The sequence below is a fragment of the Silurus aristotelis genome (genome assembly GCF_946808225.1).
Source record: "Silurus aristotelis genome assembly, chromosome: 15".
Classification (NCBI taxonomy): Eukaryota; Metazoa; Chordata; class Actinopteri; order Siluriformes; family Siluridae; genus Silurus; species Silurus aristotelis.
Genome location: NC_139588.1, coordinates 621,317 through 639,120, shown reverse-complemented (window position 1 = coordinate 639,120; position 17,804 = coordinate 621,317). Strand labels below are relative to the sequence as shown.

The window sequence follows — 17,804 nt, the reverse complement described above, 5'->3', positions numbered from 1 at the left end:
GTGCTGCTATGGCCCTGATCTGGATCAATGTTCTTCAACTATAGCTCTAATGATAATTCTGTTGCGCTACTTTGATTCTAATTCAGATTATTTTGGCCAACTATGGCTCTAGGTCAAATGACTATGGCTGTAGTTCCAATTTAAAATATGTTGTGCTGCTAGGGCCTTGATGTCAAACACTGTTGTGCTACAGTAGCTCTAATGCTAATTATGTAGTGCTGATGTGACTAATTAAAATTATGTTAGCCAACTATGACTCTAATTCAAATTATGTTGTGCTACTATGGCTCTAATTCAAATGATGGCATGCTGCTATGGCCCTAGTGGGAAACACTGTTCCGCTACTGTGGCCCAAATTCAATTCATGCTGTGCTGTCCTGGCCCTGATGTAAAACACTGATGTGCCACTGTAGCTCTAATGCTAATTATGTAACGCCGATATGACTCCAATACTAATCATGTGGGCCAACTATGGCTCTAAGTTAATATATGTTGTGTCTCTAGGGCCCTGATGTGAAACACTGTACTGCTACTATAGCTCTAATGCTAATTATGTTGTGCTGCTATGACTATAATTCAAATTATGTCGGCCAACTATAACTCCAATTCAAATTATGTTGGCAAACTATGACTCTAATTTAAATCATGTTGTGCTACTATGGCTCTAATACAAATTATATTGTGCCTCTAGGGCCCTGATTTGAAACACAGTTCTGCTACTGTAGCTCTAATGCTACCCATGTTGTGCTGCTAGGGCCCTGACGTGAAGCACAGTTAGCATTAGAGCTACACTAGCAGCACAGTGTTTCAAATCAGGGCCCTAGAGGCACAACATATATTAAATTAGAGCCATAGTAGCACAACATAGTTCTGCAACTATAGCTCTAATGCTAATTACACAGTGCTGCCATGACTATAATTCAGATTATGTTGCCCAACTATCACTCTAATTCAAATTACGTTGTGCTTCTATGGCTCTAAATCAAAGTATGTTGTGCTGCTAGGGCCCTGATGTAAAACACAGTTGTGACGCCATGGCCCAATTTCAATTTATGTTGTTCCACTGAAGCGCTCATGTATATTAGGTAGTGCTGCTAGGGCGCTAATGGGAAACACTGTTGTGCTGCCATTGCACTAGTTCAAAAGATGTTGTGCAAATATGGTTCTAATTTAAATTATTATTGTGCTGCTATGGCCCTGGTGTGAAACACTGTTCTGCAACTATAGCTCTAATGCTAATTACAGTGCTGTTATGACTATAATTCAGATTATGTTGCACTGCTATATAGCCCTGATGTGAAACACCGTTAGCATTAGAGCTATAGGAGCAGAACAGTGTATCCCACCAGGGCCCTAGTAGCACAACATTATTTGAATTGGAGTCATAGTAGCACAACAGTTAGCAGAACAATGGTGTGCTACTATGACTCCAATTCAAATAATGCTGTGCTGCTATGGTTCTAATTCAAATTATGTTGTGCTGCTAGGGCCCTGATGGGAAACACGGTTGTGTGACTATGGCCCTAATTCAAAAGATGATGTGCAAATATAGCTCAAAATTAAATTATGTTGTGCTATTCTGCAAATATAGCTCTAATGCTAATTATGCAATGCTGCCATGACTATAATTTAAATGATGCTGTACTACTGTATCTCTAATGCTAAGGTTTGTTTACTTACCTCGTTATACAAAAGGTCATAGTTAGCGGGCGGGGAGAATTGCTGCCCCCGTAAAGAAGACCGCTCTTTGTATGAAAAAATGGGTGGCTCTTAAAAGAGCCGTTGGTTTTTATCTTAAAGACGGCGATAACACGCTTTACTTTGAGCTTGTGTACTTGGTGACGGCCTTTGTGCCCTCGGACACGGCATGCTTTGCAAGTTCACCGGGAAGCAACAGGCGCACGGCGGTCTGGATTTCCCTGGAAGTGATGGTGGACCGCTTGTTGTAGTGAGCGAGACGAGAAGACTCACCGGCGATGCGCTCGAAAATGTCGTTTACGAAGGAATTCATGATGCCCATAGCCTTAGAAGAGATGCCGGTATCAGGGTGCACCTGCTTCAGAACCTTGTACACGTAGATAGCGTAGCTCTCCTTCCTTGACTTTCTGCGCTTCTTGCCTCCTTTGCCGGCCGTCTTCGTGACAGCCTTCTTGGAGCCCTTCTTGGGCGCGGTCTTTGCTGGATCAGTAGGCATAATTCTGCTTATCGAGGAAACTGCGAGAGAATGAAAAAGGGCCGCCTCGCCGCCTCTCTATTTACAGACCTGCATTGTAATTACGTACAAGGGAAAGGAGTCGTATTATTGGTCACAAATCCAAACCTCATCATACAAGTCTCCGCCCTCGTCCCATCCTCTCTCGTTCCCTCTCCCCCGCCCCTGAGCTACTCTTTGTTTCCCTGCCCGCCGTTTTGTGCGCGCACACGCACAGACAAATATGAAGTATATATATATATATATATAGAGAGAGAGAGAGAGAGAGAGAGACTTTGAGACAAAACTGTAGTGCTTGTGCAACGTTTTACCTTATTAGAATATATCTATAATTATTCCAAATTCCATTAGTCACATACACTTGAGAAAATAGTTATTTCCTCCCCTTCTCCGCCACACACACACACACACACACACACACACACACACACACACACACACAGTAAAAGAAACAATAGCTCATTTTGTAATATTTGGGTGGCTCTTAAAAGAGCCGTTGTGTTCACGTTATTTGGTAGGTAAGCGTTTAACCGCCGAAGCCGTAAAGAGTGCGTCCCTGGCGTTTCAGGGCATACACCACATCCATAGCGGTGACGGTCTTTCTCTTCGCATGCTCGGTGTATGTGACTGCATCGCGGATGACGTTCTCCAAGAACACCTTCAGTACACCACGAGTCTCTTCGTAGATCAGACCGGATATACGTTTAACACCACCACGGCGAGCCAGACGGCGGATAGCCGGCTTAGTGATACCCTGGATATTATCGCGCAGAACCTTACGATGGCGTTTAGCGCCTCCTTTACCGAGTCCCTTGCCACCCTTTCCTCTTCCAGACATGGTGCTGCTCTCACAAAGTCAAGCTGCTCAATAAAGAAGCCCCGCGCAATGCCCGCCTATTTATTCTCTCTCCACAGGACCTAGTTGAGAACAGGCGAGGGGGCGGCCCTAAAACTAACGATCACACAAAACAATGTCTTCAAAGCGAAACGCCACAGCCGTTAACATGCTAGAGTCTTGTACTTCCTCAGGCTTTTTGTCCACACAAACATAGTGATATAGAAATAGTAATAGTCATGTAGTGGAACTGATTTAATTTGGTTTTTGCTCACAGCATGGTACACTCAATGCAGTTCAACACACAAATATTTGAATTGAGAATTATAATTAGAAAAACTGTTTTGACTCAGTTGCAATTTTTATTCCAGTAGAAGTATAAATCAAATTGCAGTTCTTGTTGCATTAAGTAGGCTTATATCATCATGAGGAATGCAAAATATTGCACACACTATGCTTTCAGTTACTTACACACTGTGCCACTACTGACCAGAAAGGTGTAAATCTGATGGGGGACAAAATATTGTGCTACTGTACATATGCAATTAAAAGGTTTTCGCATAACCCAACTTATCTGGGGTCAGAGCGCAGGGTCAGCCATGGTACGGCACCCCTGGAGCTGATAGGGCTAAGTGCCTTGCTCAAGGGCTCAACAGTGGTAGCTTGGCAGTGCTGGGGCTTGAACCGCTGACCTTGTGATCAGTAACCCAGAGCCTTAACCACTGGACTACCACTGCCCTGCTTACACCACTACCAGTAGTAGTAGTAGTAGCGTTAATCTTGTACTATACTTTTCAACACACAAGAAATATAGCATGACTATTGTAGGAATGGCCCATGATTATTATTAATTTTAACAAGCATTATTCTCATTTCTATTAATGTGGTACTATTTGCATTAGCAGTAGTAGCAATAGTAGTAGTCGTATTAGTAGTAGAAGTAGTAGTAGTAGTAGTAGTAGTAGTAGTCAGTTATCCATACATCTCTCACATAGGTCAGGAGATTATGGTAATATTTGCATCAAGCATCAGAATGAGTGAGCATTGTGTGTACCTACATGGGCTGTAGAACATTGAGTAAATATATGTATATTATTTATCCAATTCAATAGGACGAAGTTTCAGAGACAGATGATGCTTCAGATACACAGTCACTTCTACAGCACAAATATTTTGATGGCACCTTAAAAAAGGGAGAAATGTTCCTTTATTGAGAAAACATATATGCAGATGCAAATACGAGTGCAGGAACAGGAACTCACAAATCATTGGTGAACATCATTCCACCACAGCAGGAGCTGACAAGCTGAGCAAACCCAGTGCGCAATCTGCACTAGTGTCCAGAAGTATATGGACAGGGCCACACACTTTGTTCTGGAGTGTGTGCATCTTTTACCTATGCTGCAAAATATGCAGTAAGGTCTCTATGTATTTGGACAGTGTCACGCTGACTTGTACAGACTGTCAATCAAACTATTATTCTAGAACTTAGCGCATCACGACACATTTTTCTTGGTAACTGCTCCACTGTCACAAAGAGTGTGTATGCTCACTGAGTGCTCACCTGAATAGGAAATGCAGTGTATGCTATATATCTCTGTTTATATTTCCTAATAACGTACCATGTAGTGTAGACAGGCATCATTGATAAAGTGAACAATTCCATTGACTTGACTTGACTTGACTACGGTAATCAACAAAAGGTAGAGAGGAATGTGCACTTTCTAGATTTGGTCACACAATAGCAGTCAAGACCGATGCAGAACTACACACCATGCTGCCTTAAGCAATCATTATTATTATTTATGGTATTCATCAAACCCTATTCTTAACTCATTCCTCAACTTACTAAGAATAATTATTAGGATCATGGTTGTTAGTAGAAGTAGTAGTAGTAGTAGTAGTAGTAGATGTAGTAGAAGAATTAGGTCTGAGATGAGATCAGAACAAACAAACTAACAACATACACGAATAACACTTTAAAAAAAAAAAATTAGACCATAAACACTTCATACTAGTGTTTAAGAGTATACAGGGATATTCCTAATAAAGGCAGAGTTCGGTGGACGTTGTAGAGCTTGACTGCCATCGTGTGGCAATGTTTACATGTTGCAGAAAAATGTAGATTAAAGAAATTGATGCTCACATCATTTTGTGTGATTATTGTGTATGGAACAGCCATTTACTCTAAGGTTTCGCATTGGTCCCCTGGTGGTCTAGTGGTTAAGATGCAGCGCTCCCACCGCTGCGACCCGGGTTCGATTTCCGGTCAGGGAACCATCCCCAGCCACTCTTAGTGCCGGTCCCAAGCCCGGATAAATTGGGGAGGGTTGCGTTAGGAAGGGCATCCAGCGTAAAACATGTGCCAAATCAAACGTGCGGAGGATCCGCTGTGGCGACCCCTAACGGGAGAAGCCGAAAAGAAAGTTTTTATTGTGTATGGAACAGCCATTTACTCTAAGGTTTCGCATTAAAAGTTTGAGATGAGATCAGAAAAAACAAACAAACAACATTCACAAATTAAACCTTAAAAAATTAGTCCAAAAACATTTCATACTAGTGTTTAAGGGTATACAGGGTTTCTTCCTAAAGTGAACTGTGAGTCCCTTTTTGTCTCGCTTCGTGTTTATCTAATAGGCCAGTAGAACACGTCATATATATATATCAAATTGCACTAGTGCCCATAACTATAGTCACAAGTTCCTAGATCATTTGGATATTTGTGTGTGTGCGTGTGTTTGTTTGTTTGTTTGTTTTTATTTCTTGCTCTTCCCAAATCTCTTCTTTTGTCCAATGTTGCACAATATCCTGGAAAGTGTCGGTATATTTGGACTGTGTTACAATTTGAAGAGAGAAACAGAGTGAGAGAGTCAATAATGTCACATTAGATTAACATATGTCTCCCACTCTCTCTCTCTCTCTCTCTCTCTCTCTCTCTCTCTCTAATTTCAGCAAGTTGTTTGTTGAATTTAGCTGAGCTTATACTACAGTTAGCCCTGTCAACAGCTTGGCATCAGCACACATCTCTGTAACTGGACCCTGGACTTGCTAGTAATTCGCACCAACAGAGATGTTGTGGAGTGTGAATTCAGCCTCAAGTTACTTCAAGTCCTTATCTTCGAGGATCTCACCTGGTCACTGAACTCTTCTCTCTACTTCGCACACCCATGACTTCAGTACCACTCATATTACATCACTTCAATACCAGAAACTTTTTAAATGCGTTTCTTGCACATCCTTTCTGAACTGCTGCTATATTGCTCCTTTGCAGAACACTTTTTCTTTTTCTTTACATTTTTGCTACTCTTCAATTTTGTTCAATTTGTCTTGTCACAACAGGTTCACTGGCGGAGCTATTATGTGTTTTATGGATTGTCCTGCTCTGACTTGTGTTGTCTTGCACTGTCTTGTGTTGTCTTTGCACTGTTTGCACCAGGTTGCACACATGCACTTTATGTGGCAAGGACACTTAGCAGCCCTGTGTGTTCTATTTCTGGAATTGTTGTTTAATGTAGCATCAGGGCTGGGATGCGAAGGGTCCGTTGTCTCATTTCACTGTGTACTGCGTCAGCTATATATGGTTGAAATGACAATAAAAGCTTCTTGACCTGACCTCTTGACTTGTCTCAACAACGCCTGTGATTGCTGAGGACACTTTAAAAGTCCTGTCTGTGCTACAGGATACTGGAGAACTTCTACAGCTGTACCATTTCTGTGTGGTACAGCAACTGCACTGCTCCAGGCCCTATAAAATAAAATGGAAAATGAAAATCTCCCAATGAATCATTGGCACTCAGCTCCCCATCTTGGAGAACATTCACAAGAAACACTGTCTGGAAAGGTCAAGTCAAGTCAAGTCAAGTTTATTTGTATAGCGCTTTTCACAACAGACATTGTCTCAAAGCAGCTTTACAGAAAACAACAGTGAAGGTGAATGGTGTGCGTTTGTCCCTGATGAGCAAGCCGTGGCGACAGTGGCAAGGAAAAACTCCCTTAGATGATATGAGGAAGAAACCTTGAGAGGAACCAGACTCAAAGGGGAACCCATCCTCATATGGGTGACATCAAGAGTTTGATCATAAATCTTTCAACAATACAGAACAATTTGTGATCATCATAGATCCAGCATCAGCTTCTCCATGCCAGGGCCTTTAAACACTCGGCCTGTACTTCTCCATGATCATCCATAGGTCCATAATCTTCACGAGGTGGGACGTGACTGGAGCTGGCCAAACCTCAGGATGCCTCGGAATGGGGAGAGAGAGAGAAGCAGTGGAGAGGAATTAGCGTAGCTGCTGTTCATGATATTAACAGCACAAATTGATAATGTGCATGTGATCATGTATTCTGGAGCACAAGGTTATGAAGTGATGTGTGTGATGTGTGTGATGTGTAGGCTTTGCTAAAAAGATATGTTTTTAATCTACACTTAAACTGGGAGAGTGTGTCTGAACCCCGAACACTGTCAGGAAGACTATTCCAGAGTTTAGGAGCTAAATGTGAAAATGCTCTACCGCCTTTAGTGGACTTTGCTATTCTAGGAACTACTAGAAGCCCAGAGTTTTGAGATCTCAGGGAGCGTGGCGGATTGTAGCGTGTTAAAAGACTGAAGAGATACATGGGAGCCAAACCATTTAGTGCTTTATAAGTGAGAAGCAGTAGTTTGTAGTCTATTCGAAACTTAACAGGAAGCCAATGTAGGGACGATAAGATTGGGGTTATATGATCGTATTTTCTTGACCTAGTAAGAACTCTTGCTGCTGCATTCTGAACTAACTGAAGCTTGTTTATTAATGACGCAGGACATCCACCTAGTAATGCATTACCGTAGTCTATTCTGGAGGTCATAAACGCATGGACGAGCTTCTCTGCATCGGATATAGACAACATGTTTCTTAACTTAGAAATATTTCTAAGGTGAAAGAAGGCTGTTTTTGTAACTTGATTGATGTGATTTTTAAAAGATAAGTTGCTGTCTAAAATAACTCCCAGGTCTTTTACCGTTGAACTAGTAGTTACAGAACAAAGTGCGCAGCAGTTGTCTGTGCAGAGCTCACAAGATCATCAAGGACCCTTCACATCCCAGTCACAAACTGTTTAACCTCCATCCATCAAGATCGAGATACAGAAACATACGCACCAGAACCAGCAGGATCAGGGACAGCTTTATTTCCATCCACCATCACCACACTGAACTCTACACTACACCGTTAGATCACTGTATAAGCACTGTATATGTAAATGTTACATATTGTTTTTTGTATACTCCGCATTCTCTACACATATTGTGCCTCACTTCCATCTGCACTACTATTATATTTATGTGTATCTGTATATACCTTACTGTACATCCTGCCACATTCATGTATATACAGATATATATTTCTATCTATCTAACGAACCTCTGAGCAGATGCTAAATGCATTCTCTTAGCTCTGTACATGTATCTTGCACAATGACAATAAAGTCAACAATAAATCTAATCTAAAATATAATATAAAATTACACTAGTGTCCATGAGTACTTGGAGAGGGCCACTATTCATTCATTTCATTGTGTTGCTGTTGGTATTGCACATTTTCCCACACAAATACATATACACATATACATGTGTGTGTGTGTGTGTGTGTGTGTGTGTGTGTGTGTGTGTGTGTGTGTGTGTGTGTGTGTGGAAATATATGCACATATATGGTTTGGACATATATGCACGACAATGAAAGAGAACATACATACAGTGCTTTAGATTCATGTTATGTCAAATTGTTCCTAACGCATAAAAACCATGTTTAAATGGTCAGAATCGTAGTCAGCATACTAAAGTTATATGTGAGAGAATTAATACTATGATGAATGCAATTTATTGTTTTGTTTGTTTTTTTGTCTCCCTTAGAATACAAACGATAACACGAGAATGGGAGGTGACACTTTGGCCACAAGATGGCAGTCACGCTCCGTGCAGAACAGCAAGCGACCTTCTTTTTGCATTTATTATTATTATTAATATTATTACTGTCGCCAAGTATTAAAATAATCTATAATAAAATACACAAAATGCTCAGCGACAGAGCCACAAAATCAGAGGTTTGCCGAAGCACTCCATTCTAATAACTAGTTTATATATATATATATATATAAAATCATTTGTTTAAAACAACCACGGTATAGACTTGCTCGCTTTACTGAGACAATGAGGTGGCTCTTAAAAGAGCCTTTGTGTATACTGGACAGAGTTATTGTTTAAGCGCGCTCTCCGCGAATACGGCGGGCCAGCTGAATGTCCTTGGGCATGATGGTCACTCTCTTGGCGTGGATGGCGCACAGGTTGGTGTCCTCGAACAGGCCGACCAAGTATGCCTCGCTCGCCTCCTGCAAAGCCATTACAGCGGAGCTCTGGAAACGCAAGTCAGTCTTGAAGTCTTGAGCAATTTCTCTCACCAGGCGCTGGAAGGGCAGCTTGCGGATGAGCAGCTCAGTAGACTTCTGATAGCGACGGATCTCTCTCAAAGCCACGGTGCCGGGCCTGTAACGGTGAGGCTTCTTCACGCCGCCGGTAGCCGGAGCGCTCTTGCGAGCAGCCTTGGTGGCGAGCTGCTTCCTGGGCGCCTTGCCACCAGTGGATTTACGGGCAGTCTGCTTAGTTCTTGCCATAGCGTTGAGCTGTGCACTTCGCGGAAGAAAAACAGAATAAAAAGCGCTAGCAAACGCTGGCTTTTTAAGCCTGAACGACGCCTCGCGTTCATTGGGCGTCTCGAAACCTCTCGTCTTGCATTGGATCGATCGCTATACGTCACTCGACGATTATTGGCTTAGACCTAGTCAGCGCCACAGTTTGAACCAGTTTGTGTCGGGGAATGATACGAGTCTTCTTGTTATCACGGGCAGCGTTACCAGCCAACTCCAGAATCTCAGCGGTCAGATACTCCAGCACAGCCGCCAGGTAAACGGGAGCGCCGGCACCGACGCGCTCAGCGTAGTTGCCTTTACGCAGAAGCCTGTGCACACGGCCTACAGGAAACTGCAGTCCTGCCCTGGATGAGCGAGTCTTGGCCTTGGCCCTGGCTTTGCCACCGGTTTTGCCTCTTCCACTCATTTTGCTGTAGATCAGATTTGCTCAAGGAACAAGTCGATAATAGTGAACGCTTCGCGCTGAAAACTCAGTGATATAGGCAACACAGCCACTCTCTCATTGGCTTAGAACACCATGTGATCAACATCCAATCACAAATTCACAAATGGTGACACTCATTCAGCCTTAGCCTAACAACCCCCCCCACACACACACACCTCCCCTCCCTAATAGTCTCTGTGTGTGTGTGACAGGATTGAGCGCGCGCTCATGGGAGACACAGGTATCAGGAAACAACATTCATGTGAAATGTGTACAACGACACATATATCATATAATCATAAGCATCTCTATAACTACTACATAGTTTGCGTATTCATATGTCATAAATCCCTATCTTGTATTCGCTTTCACTTTCATCATGGGAGGATTCAAAATGTTGCTCTTTGGGGGAAAATATAGGTGGCTCTTAAAAGAGCCGTTTAGTTAAGGTAGAGATGAAATAAATAAACAAACATGTTTACTTCTTCTTGGGCGCTGTCTTTTTCGCCTTTGCAGCCTTGGGCTTCGCCGCTTTGGGCTTCACGGTCTTTGCTTTCTTGGGGCTCTTGGCTGCTTTTTTAGGAGTCGCCGGCTTTTTCGCTTTCTTCGGGCTCTTGGTGGCTTTTTTAGCAGCCGCTGCGGGCTTCTTTGCCTTCTTCGGGGACTTCTTGGCGGCGGCAACAGGTTTCTTGGCCGCCACCTTCTTGGGCTTCTTCGCTTTAACAGCGACGGGCTTCTTCGCCTTAGTTGCGGTCTTCTTTGCGGGCTTCGTGGCTTCGGTCTGCTTCTTGTTTAGCTTGAAAGAGCCAGACGCGCCGGTCCCTTTGGTCTGTAGAAGAGTTCCCTTCAACACGAGACCCTTGACAGCGAGCTTGACGCGGGAGTTGTTCTTCTCCACGTCGTATCCGCCGGCGGACAAGGCTTTCTTCAGGGCGGCGAGCGACACACCGCTCCTCTCCTTGGACGAGGAAACCGCTTTGACGATGAGCTCGCCGACGCTGGGGCCGGCTTTCTTGGCCCTCGACGCTGCTTTCTTTTTCGGCGCTTTAGCCGGCGCGGCGGCGGGCGCGGGAGCAACTTCTGCCATCTCTCTAGTATCTGTAGTATCTCAGTGCGAGTCAGACTCTGTATACGCTGTGTAACACACAGAAACCTCCCGCCCCTCTGCTGGTGGGCCGGTCTTAAAACCGAGCATGAGAACGTTGTAGACTCAACCGGGCAGCCGCCGCTTCCGCGACACGCTCGCGAGTGTGTTTTCTCGCAGCGTTTCTCGTCGTAAATAAGACGCCGAAGACAAGATCCCGCGCTATTATGCACACATTTCGCGCGTACGGGCTTGCAAGTGTTCCGCGAGGCCCGTCATGGCCGAATAGAGAGCAGTGGTCGCTCTCGTTTAGCACGGAAGTGCACCGCGCGCCTGGCGCTCGAGCAGGCGCTAGGCGCATTTTGTGCAGAGTGCAGTGTAAAAAGGGTTGAGTTACATCCATGTCGGCGGAACAGCGTGTGTTTCACGTGAACGGCGAGCCTTGTCAATGTGTCTGACGCATTGGCAGTGTGTGAATGCTGTGCGTAGTATTGGGAACGCTGGCTCTTGTGGGCTGTGTGAAGCACGTGTTAGTGTATGGAGCAGGTGTGCAAACTCCCCGTGTGCCTCCCGCAGCCGGACTCCCTATGTCTTTGTCATCGTCTGGTCTTCGCCACTAGGCCTGGCGCGCCTCGTGAATGGCCCCGTGCTCTAGTAGTCCCAGGCCGACAGGTGTGCCTCGTTGCCCGCTTAACCCTAATTCCAATCAGGTCAGGCTGTGCTAACCCTAATTCGAACAGTGCCAACCCTAACACTAACTTCATGTCATTCAGGCTGCGCCAACCCTAACCCTAACTCTATGTCATTCAGGCTGTGCTAAGCCTCATTCGAACAGTGCCAACCCTAACCCTAACTCCATGTCATTCAGGCTGCGCTAACCCTAATTAGAACAGTGCCAACCCTAATCCTAACTCCATGTCATTCAGTCTGCGCTAACCCTAATTCGAACAGTGCCAACCCTAACCCTAACTCCATGTCACTCAGGCTGCGCTAATCCTAATTCGAACAGTGCTAACCCTAACTCAATGTCACTCAGGCTGTGCTAACCCTAATTCAAACAATGCCAACCCTAACCCTAACCCTAACTCCATGTCATTCAGGCTGAGCTAACCCTAATTCGAACAGTGCCAACCCTAACCCTAACTCCATGTCTTTCAGGCTGCGCTAACCCTAATTAGAACAGTGCCAACCCTAACCCTAACTCCATGTCATTCAGGCTGCGCTAACCCTAATTCGAACAGTGCCAACCCTAACCCTAACTCCATGTCACTCAGGCTGCGCTAATCCTAATTCGAACAGTGCTAACCCTAACTCCATGTCACTCAAGGCTGCGCTAACCCTAATTAGAACAGTGCCAACCCTAACCCTAACTCCATGTCACTCAGGCTGTGCTAACCCTAATTCGAACAATGCCAACCCTAACCCTAACTCCATGTCATTCAGCCTGCGCTAACCCTAATTCGAACAGTGCCAACCCTAACCCTAATTCCATGTCACTTAGGCTGCTTTAACCCTAATTCGAACAGCACTAACCCTAACCCTGTTCCATTCAGGCCGCTCTAACCCTCAATTGAAAAGTGGTAACCCTAACGCTGAATACCTTTGTGCTGCACTAAGCCAAACTCAAATTAAGTTGTTCTGCTATGGCCTTAATGTGAAACACTGTTGTACTACTACAGCTCTAAAGCTAACTATGTAGTCTTACTATGACTCTAATTCAAAAGATGTTGTGCCACTATGGCAGTAATATAAATTATGTCGTGCGGCCATGGCCCAAATTCAAATTATGTTGTTTTACTACAGCCCTAATTCAGATTCTGTTGTGCTACTATGCCTCTGAATAGAAGTATGTTGTGCTGCTATGGCCCTGATGTGGATCAATGTTCTTCAACTATAGCTAATAGCTAATATCTAATGATAATTCTGTTGCGCTACTTTGATTCTAATTCAAATTATTTTGGCCAACTATGGCTCTAGGTCAAATGATGGCGTGCTACTGTAGTTCCAATTTAAAATATGTTGTGCTGCTAAGGCCTTGATGTCAAACACTGTTGTGCTACAGTAGATCTAATGCTAATTATGTAGTGCTGATGTGACTCTAATTAAAATTATGTTAGCCAACTATGACTCTAATTCAAATTATGTTGTGCTACTATGGCTCTAATTCAAATTATGGCGTGCTGCTATGTGCCTCTAGGGCCCTAATATGAAACACTGTACTGCTACTATAGCTCTAATGCTAACTGTGATTCACATCACGGACCTACCAGCACAACATAGGTAGCATTATAGCCATAGTAGCAGAACAATGTTGTGCTACTATGACTTTAATTCAAATTCGGTTGTGCTGCTAGGGCCCTGATGTGAAACACTGTGCTGCCACTACAGCTCTAGTGCTAATTATGTTGTGCTACTATGACTCTAATCCAAATGATGCTCTGCTACTATGGCTCTAATTCAAATCATGTTGTGCTGTTATGGCCCTAGTGGGAAACACTGTTCCGCTACTGTGGCCCAAATTCAATTCATGCTGTGCTGTCCTGGCCCTGATGTTAAACACTGATGTGCCACTGTAGCTCTAATGCTAACTATGTAATGCTGATATGACTCCAATACAAATCATGTGGGCCAACTATGGGTTGGCCCTAGTAGCACAACACAATTTGAATTAAAGTCATAGTAGCACAACATTGTTCTACTACTGTAGCTCTAATGCTAACTATGTTGTGCTACTATGGCTCTAATACAAATTATGTTATGCTGCTAGGGCCCTGATGTTAAACACTGTACTGCTACTATAGCTCTAATGCTAATTATGTAGTGCTGCTATAACTATAATTCAACTTATGTTGGCCAACTATGACTCTAATTCAAATTACGTTGTGCTACCATGGCTCTAATTTGAAATATGTTGTGCCTCTAGGACCCCGAAGTAAAACAATGTGGGCTAATTATATAACGCCGATATGACTCCAATACTAATCATGTGGGCCAACTATGGCTCTAAGTTAATATATGTTGTGCCTCTACGACCCTGATGTGAAACACTGTGCTGCTACTATAGCTCTTAAGCTAATTATGTAGTGCTGCTATGACTCTGTCAATTTAAGTGGGCCAACTATGGGTCTAATTAAAATTAAAGATGTGAAACACTGTGCTGCTACTGTAGCTCTAATGCTAACTGTGTTTCACGTCAGAGCCCTAGCAGCACAACATAATTTGAATCAGAGCCATAGTAGCAAAACATAGGTAGCATTAGAGCTACAGTAGCAGAACAATGTTGTGCTACTATGACTTTAATTTAAATTGTGTTGTGCTGCTAGGGCCCTGATGTGGAACACTGAGCTGCTACTACAGCTCTAGTGCTAATTATGTCGTGCTACTATGACTTTAATCCAAATGATCTTGGCCAACTGTGCTGTTATGGCCCTAGTGGGAAACACTGTTCCGCTACTGTGGCCCAAATTCAATTTATGTTGTGCTGTTATGGCCCTAGTGGGAAACACTGTTCCGCCAATGTAGCTCTAATAAGAATTATGTAGTACTGATATGGCTCTAATTCAAAGTATGTTGTGCTACTATGGCTCTCATTCAAATTATGGTGTGCTGCTAGGGACCCCAGCCCTGATGTGGCTACAGGGCCCTGGTGTGAAACACTATACTGCTACTATAGCTCTAATGCTAACTGTGTTTTACATCAGGGCCCTAGCAGCACAACATAACTTGAGTTAGAGTCATAGTAGCACAACATTGGTTTGCTACTATAGCTCTAACGCTAACTATGTTGTGCTACTATTGCTCTAATTAAAATTATGTTGTGCTGCTAGGGCCCTGATGTGAAACACTGTGCTGCTACTGTAGCTCTAATGCTAACTGTGTTTCACGTCAGGGCCCTATCAGCACAACATAGGTAGCATTAGAGCTACAGTAGTAGAACAATGTTGTGCTACCAAGACTTTAATTCAAATTGTGTTGTGCTGCTAGGGCCCTGATGTGGAACACTGTGCTGCTACTACAGCTCTAGTGCTAATTATGATGTGCTACTCTGACTCTAATCCAAATGATCTTGGCCAACGATGGCGCTAAGTCAAATGATGCTCTGCTACCATGGCTCTAATTCAAATCATGTTGTGCTGTTATGGCCCTAGTGGGAAACACTGTTCCGCCAATGTAGCTCTAATGAGAATTATGTAGTACTAATATGGCTCTAATTCAAAGTACGTTGTGCTACTATGGCTCTCATTCAAATTATGGTGTGCTGCTAGGGACCCCAGCCCTGATGTGGCTACAGGGCACTGGTGTAAAACACTGTACTGCTACTATAGCTCTAATGCTAACTATGTTGTGCTACTATGGCTCTAATACAAATTATGTTGTGCTGCTAGGGCCCTGATGTTAAACACTGTACTGCTACTATAGCTCTAATGCTAATTATGTAGTGCTGCTATAACTATAATTCAACTTATGTTGGCCAACTATGACTCTAATTCAAATTACGTTGTGCTATCATGGCTCTAATTTGAAATATGTTGTGCCTCTAGGGCCCTGATGTAAAACACTGTGCTGCTACTATAGCCCTAATGCTAATTATGTAATGCCGATATGACTCCAATACAAATCATGTGGGCCAACTATGGCTCTAAGTTAATATATGTTGTGCCTCTAGGGCCCTGATGTGAAACACTGTGCTGCTACTATAGCTCTAATGCTAATTGTGTAGTGCTGCTATGACTCTAAGTCAATTTATGTTGGCCAACTATGGCTCTAATTTCAATTTTGTTTTGCTGCTATGGCCCTAGTGGGAAACACTGTTCCGCTACTGTGGCCCAATTTCAAATAATGTTGTGCTGTTCTGGCCCTGATGTAAAACACTGTTGTGCTACTGTAGCTCTAATGCTAAATATGTAGTGCTGATATGACTCTAATTCAATGTACAGTGTGCTACTATGCCTCTCTTTCAAATTATGGTGTGCTGCGAGGGACCCTAGCCCTGATGTGGCTACGGGGCTACAGGGCCCTGGTGTGAAACATCAGGGGCCTAGCAGCACAACATAACTTGAGTTAGAGTCATAGTTAGCATTAGAGCTATAGTAGCAGAACAATGTTGTGCTACTATGACTCAAACTCGAGTTATGTTGTGCTACTAGGGCCCTGATGTGAAACACTGTACTGCAAATATAGCTCTAATGCTAACTGTGTTTCACATCAGGGCCCTAGCAGCACAACATAATTTGTATTATAGCCATAGTAGCACAACATAGTTAGCATTAGCGCTATAGTAGCAGAACAACCCTAATTCGAACAGTGCTAACCCTAACTCCATGTCACTCAGGCTGTGCTAACCCTAATTCGAACAGTGCCAACCCTAACCCTAACCCTAACTCCAGATCATTCAGGCTGTGCTAACCCTAATTCGAACAGTGCCAACCCTAACCCTAACTCCATGTCACTCAGGCTGCGCTAACCCTAATTTGAACAGTGCCAACCCCAACCCCAACTCCATGTCACTCAGGCTGCGCTAACCCTAATTCGAACAGTGCCAACCATAACCCTAACTCCATGTCACTCAGGCTGCGCTAACCCTAATTTAAACAGTGCCAACCCTAACCCTAACTTCATGTCACTCAGGCTGCGCTAACCCTAATTTGAACAGTGCCACCCCTAACTCCAGGTCACTCAGGCTGCGCTAACCCTAATTCGAATAGTGCCAACCCTAACCATAACCCTAACTCCATGTCACTCAGGCTGCGCTAACCCTAATTCAAAGAGTGCAACCCCAACCCTAACTCCATGTCATTCAGGCTGCACTAACCCTAATTCGAACAGTGCCAACCCTAACCCTAACCCAAATTCCATGTCATTCAGGCTGCGCTAACCCTATTTCGAACAGTGCCAACCCTAACCCTAATTCCATGTCACTCAGGCTGCTTTAACCCTAATTCGAACAGCACTAACCCTAACCCTGTTCCATTCAGGCCGCTCTAACCCTCAATTGAAAAGTGGTAATCCTAACCCTAACGCTGAATACCTTTGTGCTGCACTAAGCCAAACTCAAATGAAGTTGTGCTGCTATGGCCTTAATGTGAAACACTGTTGTACTACTACAGCTCTAAAGCTAACTATGTAGTCTTACTATGACTCCAATTCAAAAGATGTTGTGCCACTATGGCAGTAATATAAATTATGTCGTGCGGCCATGGCCCAAATTCAAATTATGTTGTTTTACTATAGCCCTAATTCAGATTCTGTTGTGCTACTATGCCTCTGAATGGAAGTATGTTGTGCTGCTATGGCCCTGATCTGGATCAATGTTCTTTAACTATAGCTCTAATGCTAATTCAGTTGCGCTACTTTGATTCTAATTCAGATTATTTTGGCCAACTATGGCTCTAGGTCAAATGATGGTGTGCTACTGTAGTTCCAATTTAAAATATGTTGTGCTGCTAGGGCCTTGATGTCAAACACTGTTGTGCTACAGTAGCTCTAATGCTAATTATGTAGTGCTGATGTGACTCTAATTAAAATTGTTAGCCAACTATGACTCTAATTCAAATTATGTTGTGCT

At 43.6% G+C, this 17,804-nt stretch overlaps 3 protein-coding genes and 2 pseudogenes across 13 annotated transcripts in view; 1 reads left to right on the top strand and 4 right to left on the bottom strand.

The window, feature by feature from the left end:
• The window catches only part of LOC310738056 (uncharacterized protein), a 491,148-nt gene that overhangs the window by 111,766 nt on the left and 361,578 nt on the right, over nucleotides 1-17,804 (top strand). The window lies entirely within an intron of this gene.
• LOC310738233 (histone H2B pseudogene) lies at nucleotides 1,817-2,194 on the bottom strand (annotated as a pseudogene). The gene has a single exon. The product of its transcript is annotated as a histone H2B pseudogene (transcript).
• LOC310738251 (histone H4) lies at nucleotides 2,467-3,050 on the bottom strand (the record flags this gene model as incomplete). Its single annotated transcript, XM_083563236.1, has 1 exon — nucleotides 2,467-3,050. One exon carries the CDS (start codon nucleotides 3,048-3,050, stop codon nucleotides 2,739-2,741), a length of 312 nt encoding a protein of 103 aa, XP_083419362.1. The 3' UTR covers nucleotides 2,467-2,738.
• On the bottom strand, nucleotides 9,240-9,750 carry LOC310738175 (histone H3.2). The gene has a single exon (XM_083563175.1). It carries the CDS (start codon nucleotides 9,693-9,695, stop codon nucleotides 9,285-9,287), a length of 411 nt encoding a protein of 136 aa, XP_083419301.1. The 5' UTR covers nucleotides 9,696-9,750; the 3' UTR covers nucleotides 9,240-9,284.
• LOC310738167 (histone H1 pseudogene) lies at nucleotides 10,634-11,273 on the bottom strand (annotated as a pseudogene). Its single transcript has one exon. The product of its transcript is annotated as a histone H1 pseudogene (transcript).

What these genes read in the sequence shown, in the direction of transcription:
- LOC310738175 (XM_083563175.1), bottom strand. Translation starts at nt 9,695, where the DNA reads ATGGCAAGAACTAAGCAGACTGCCCGTAAATCCACTGGTGGCAAGGCG.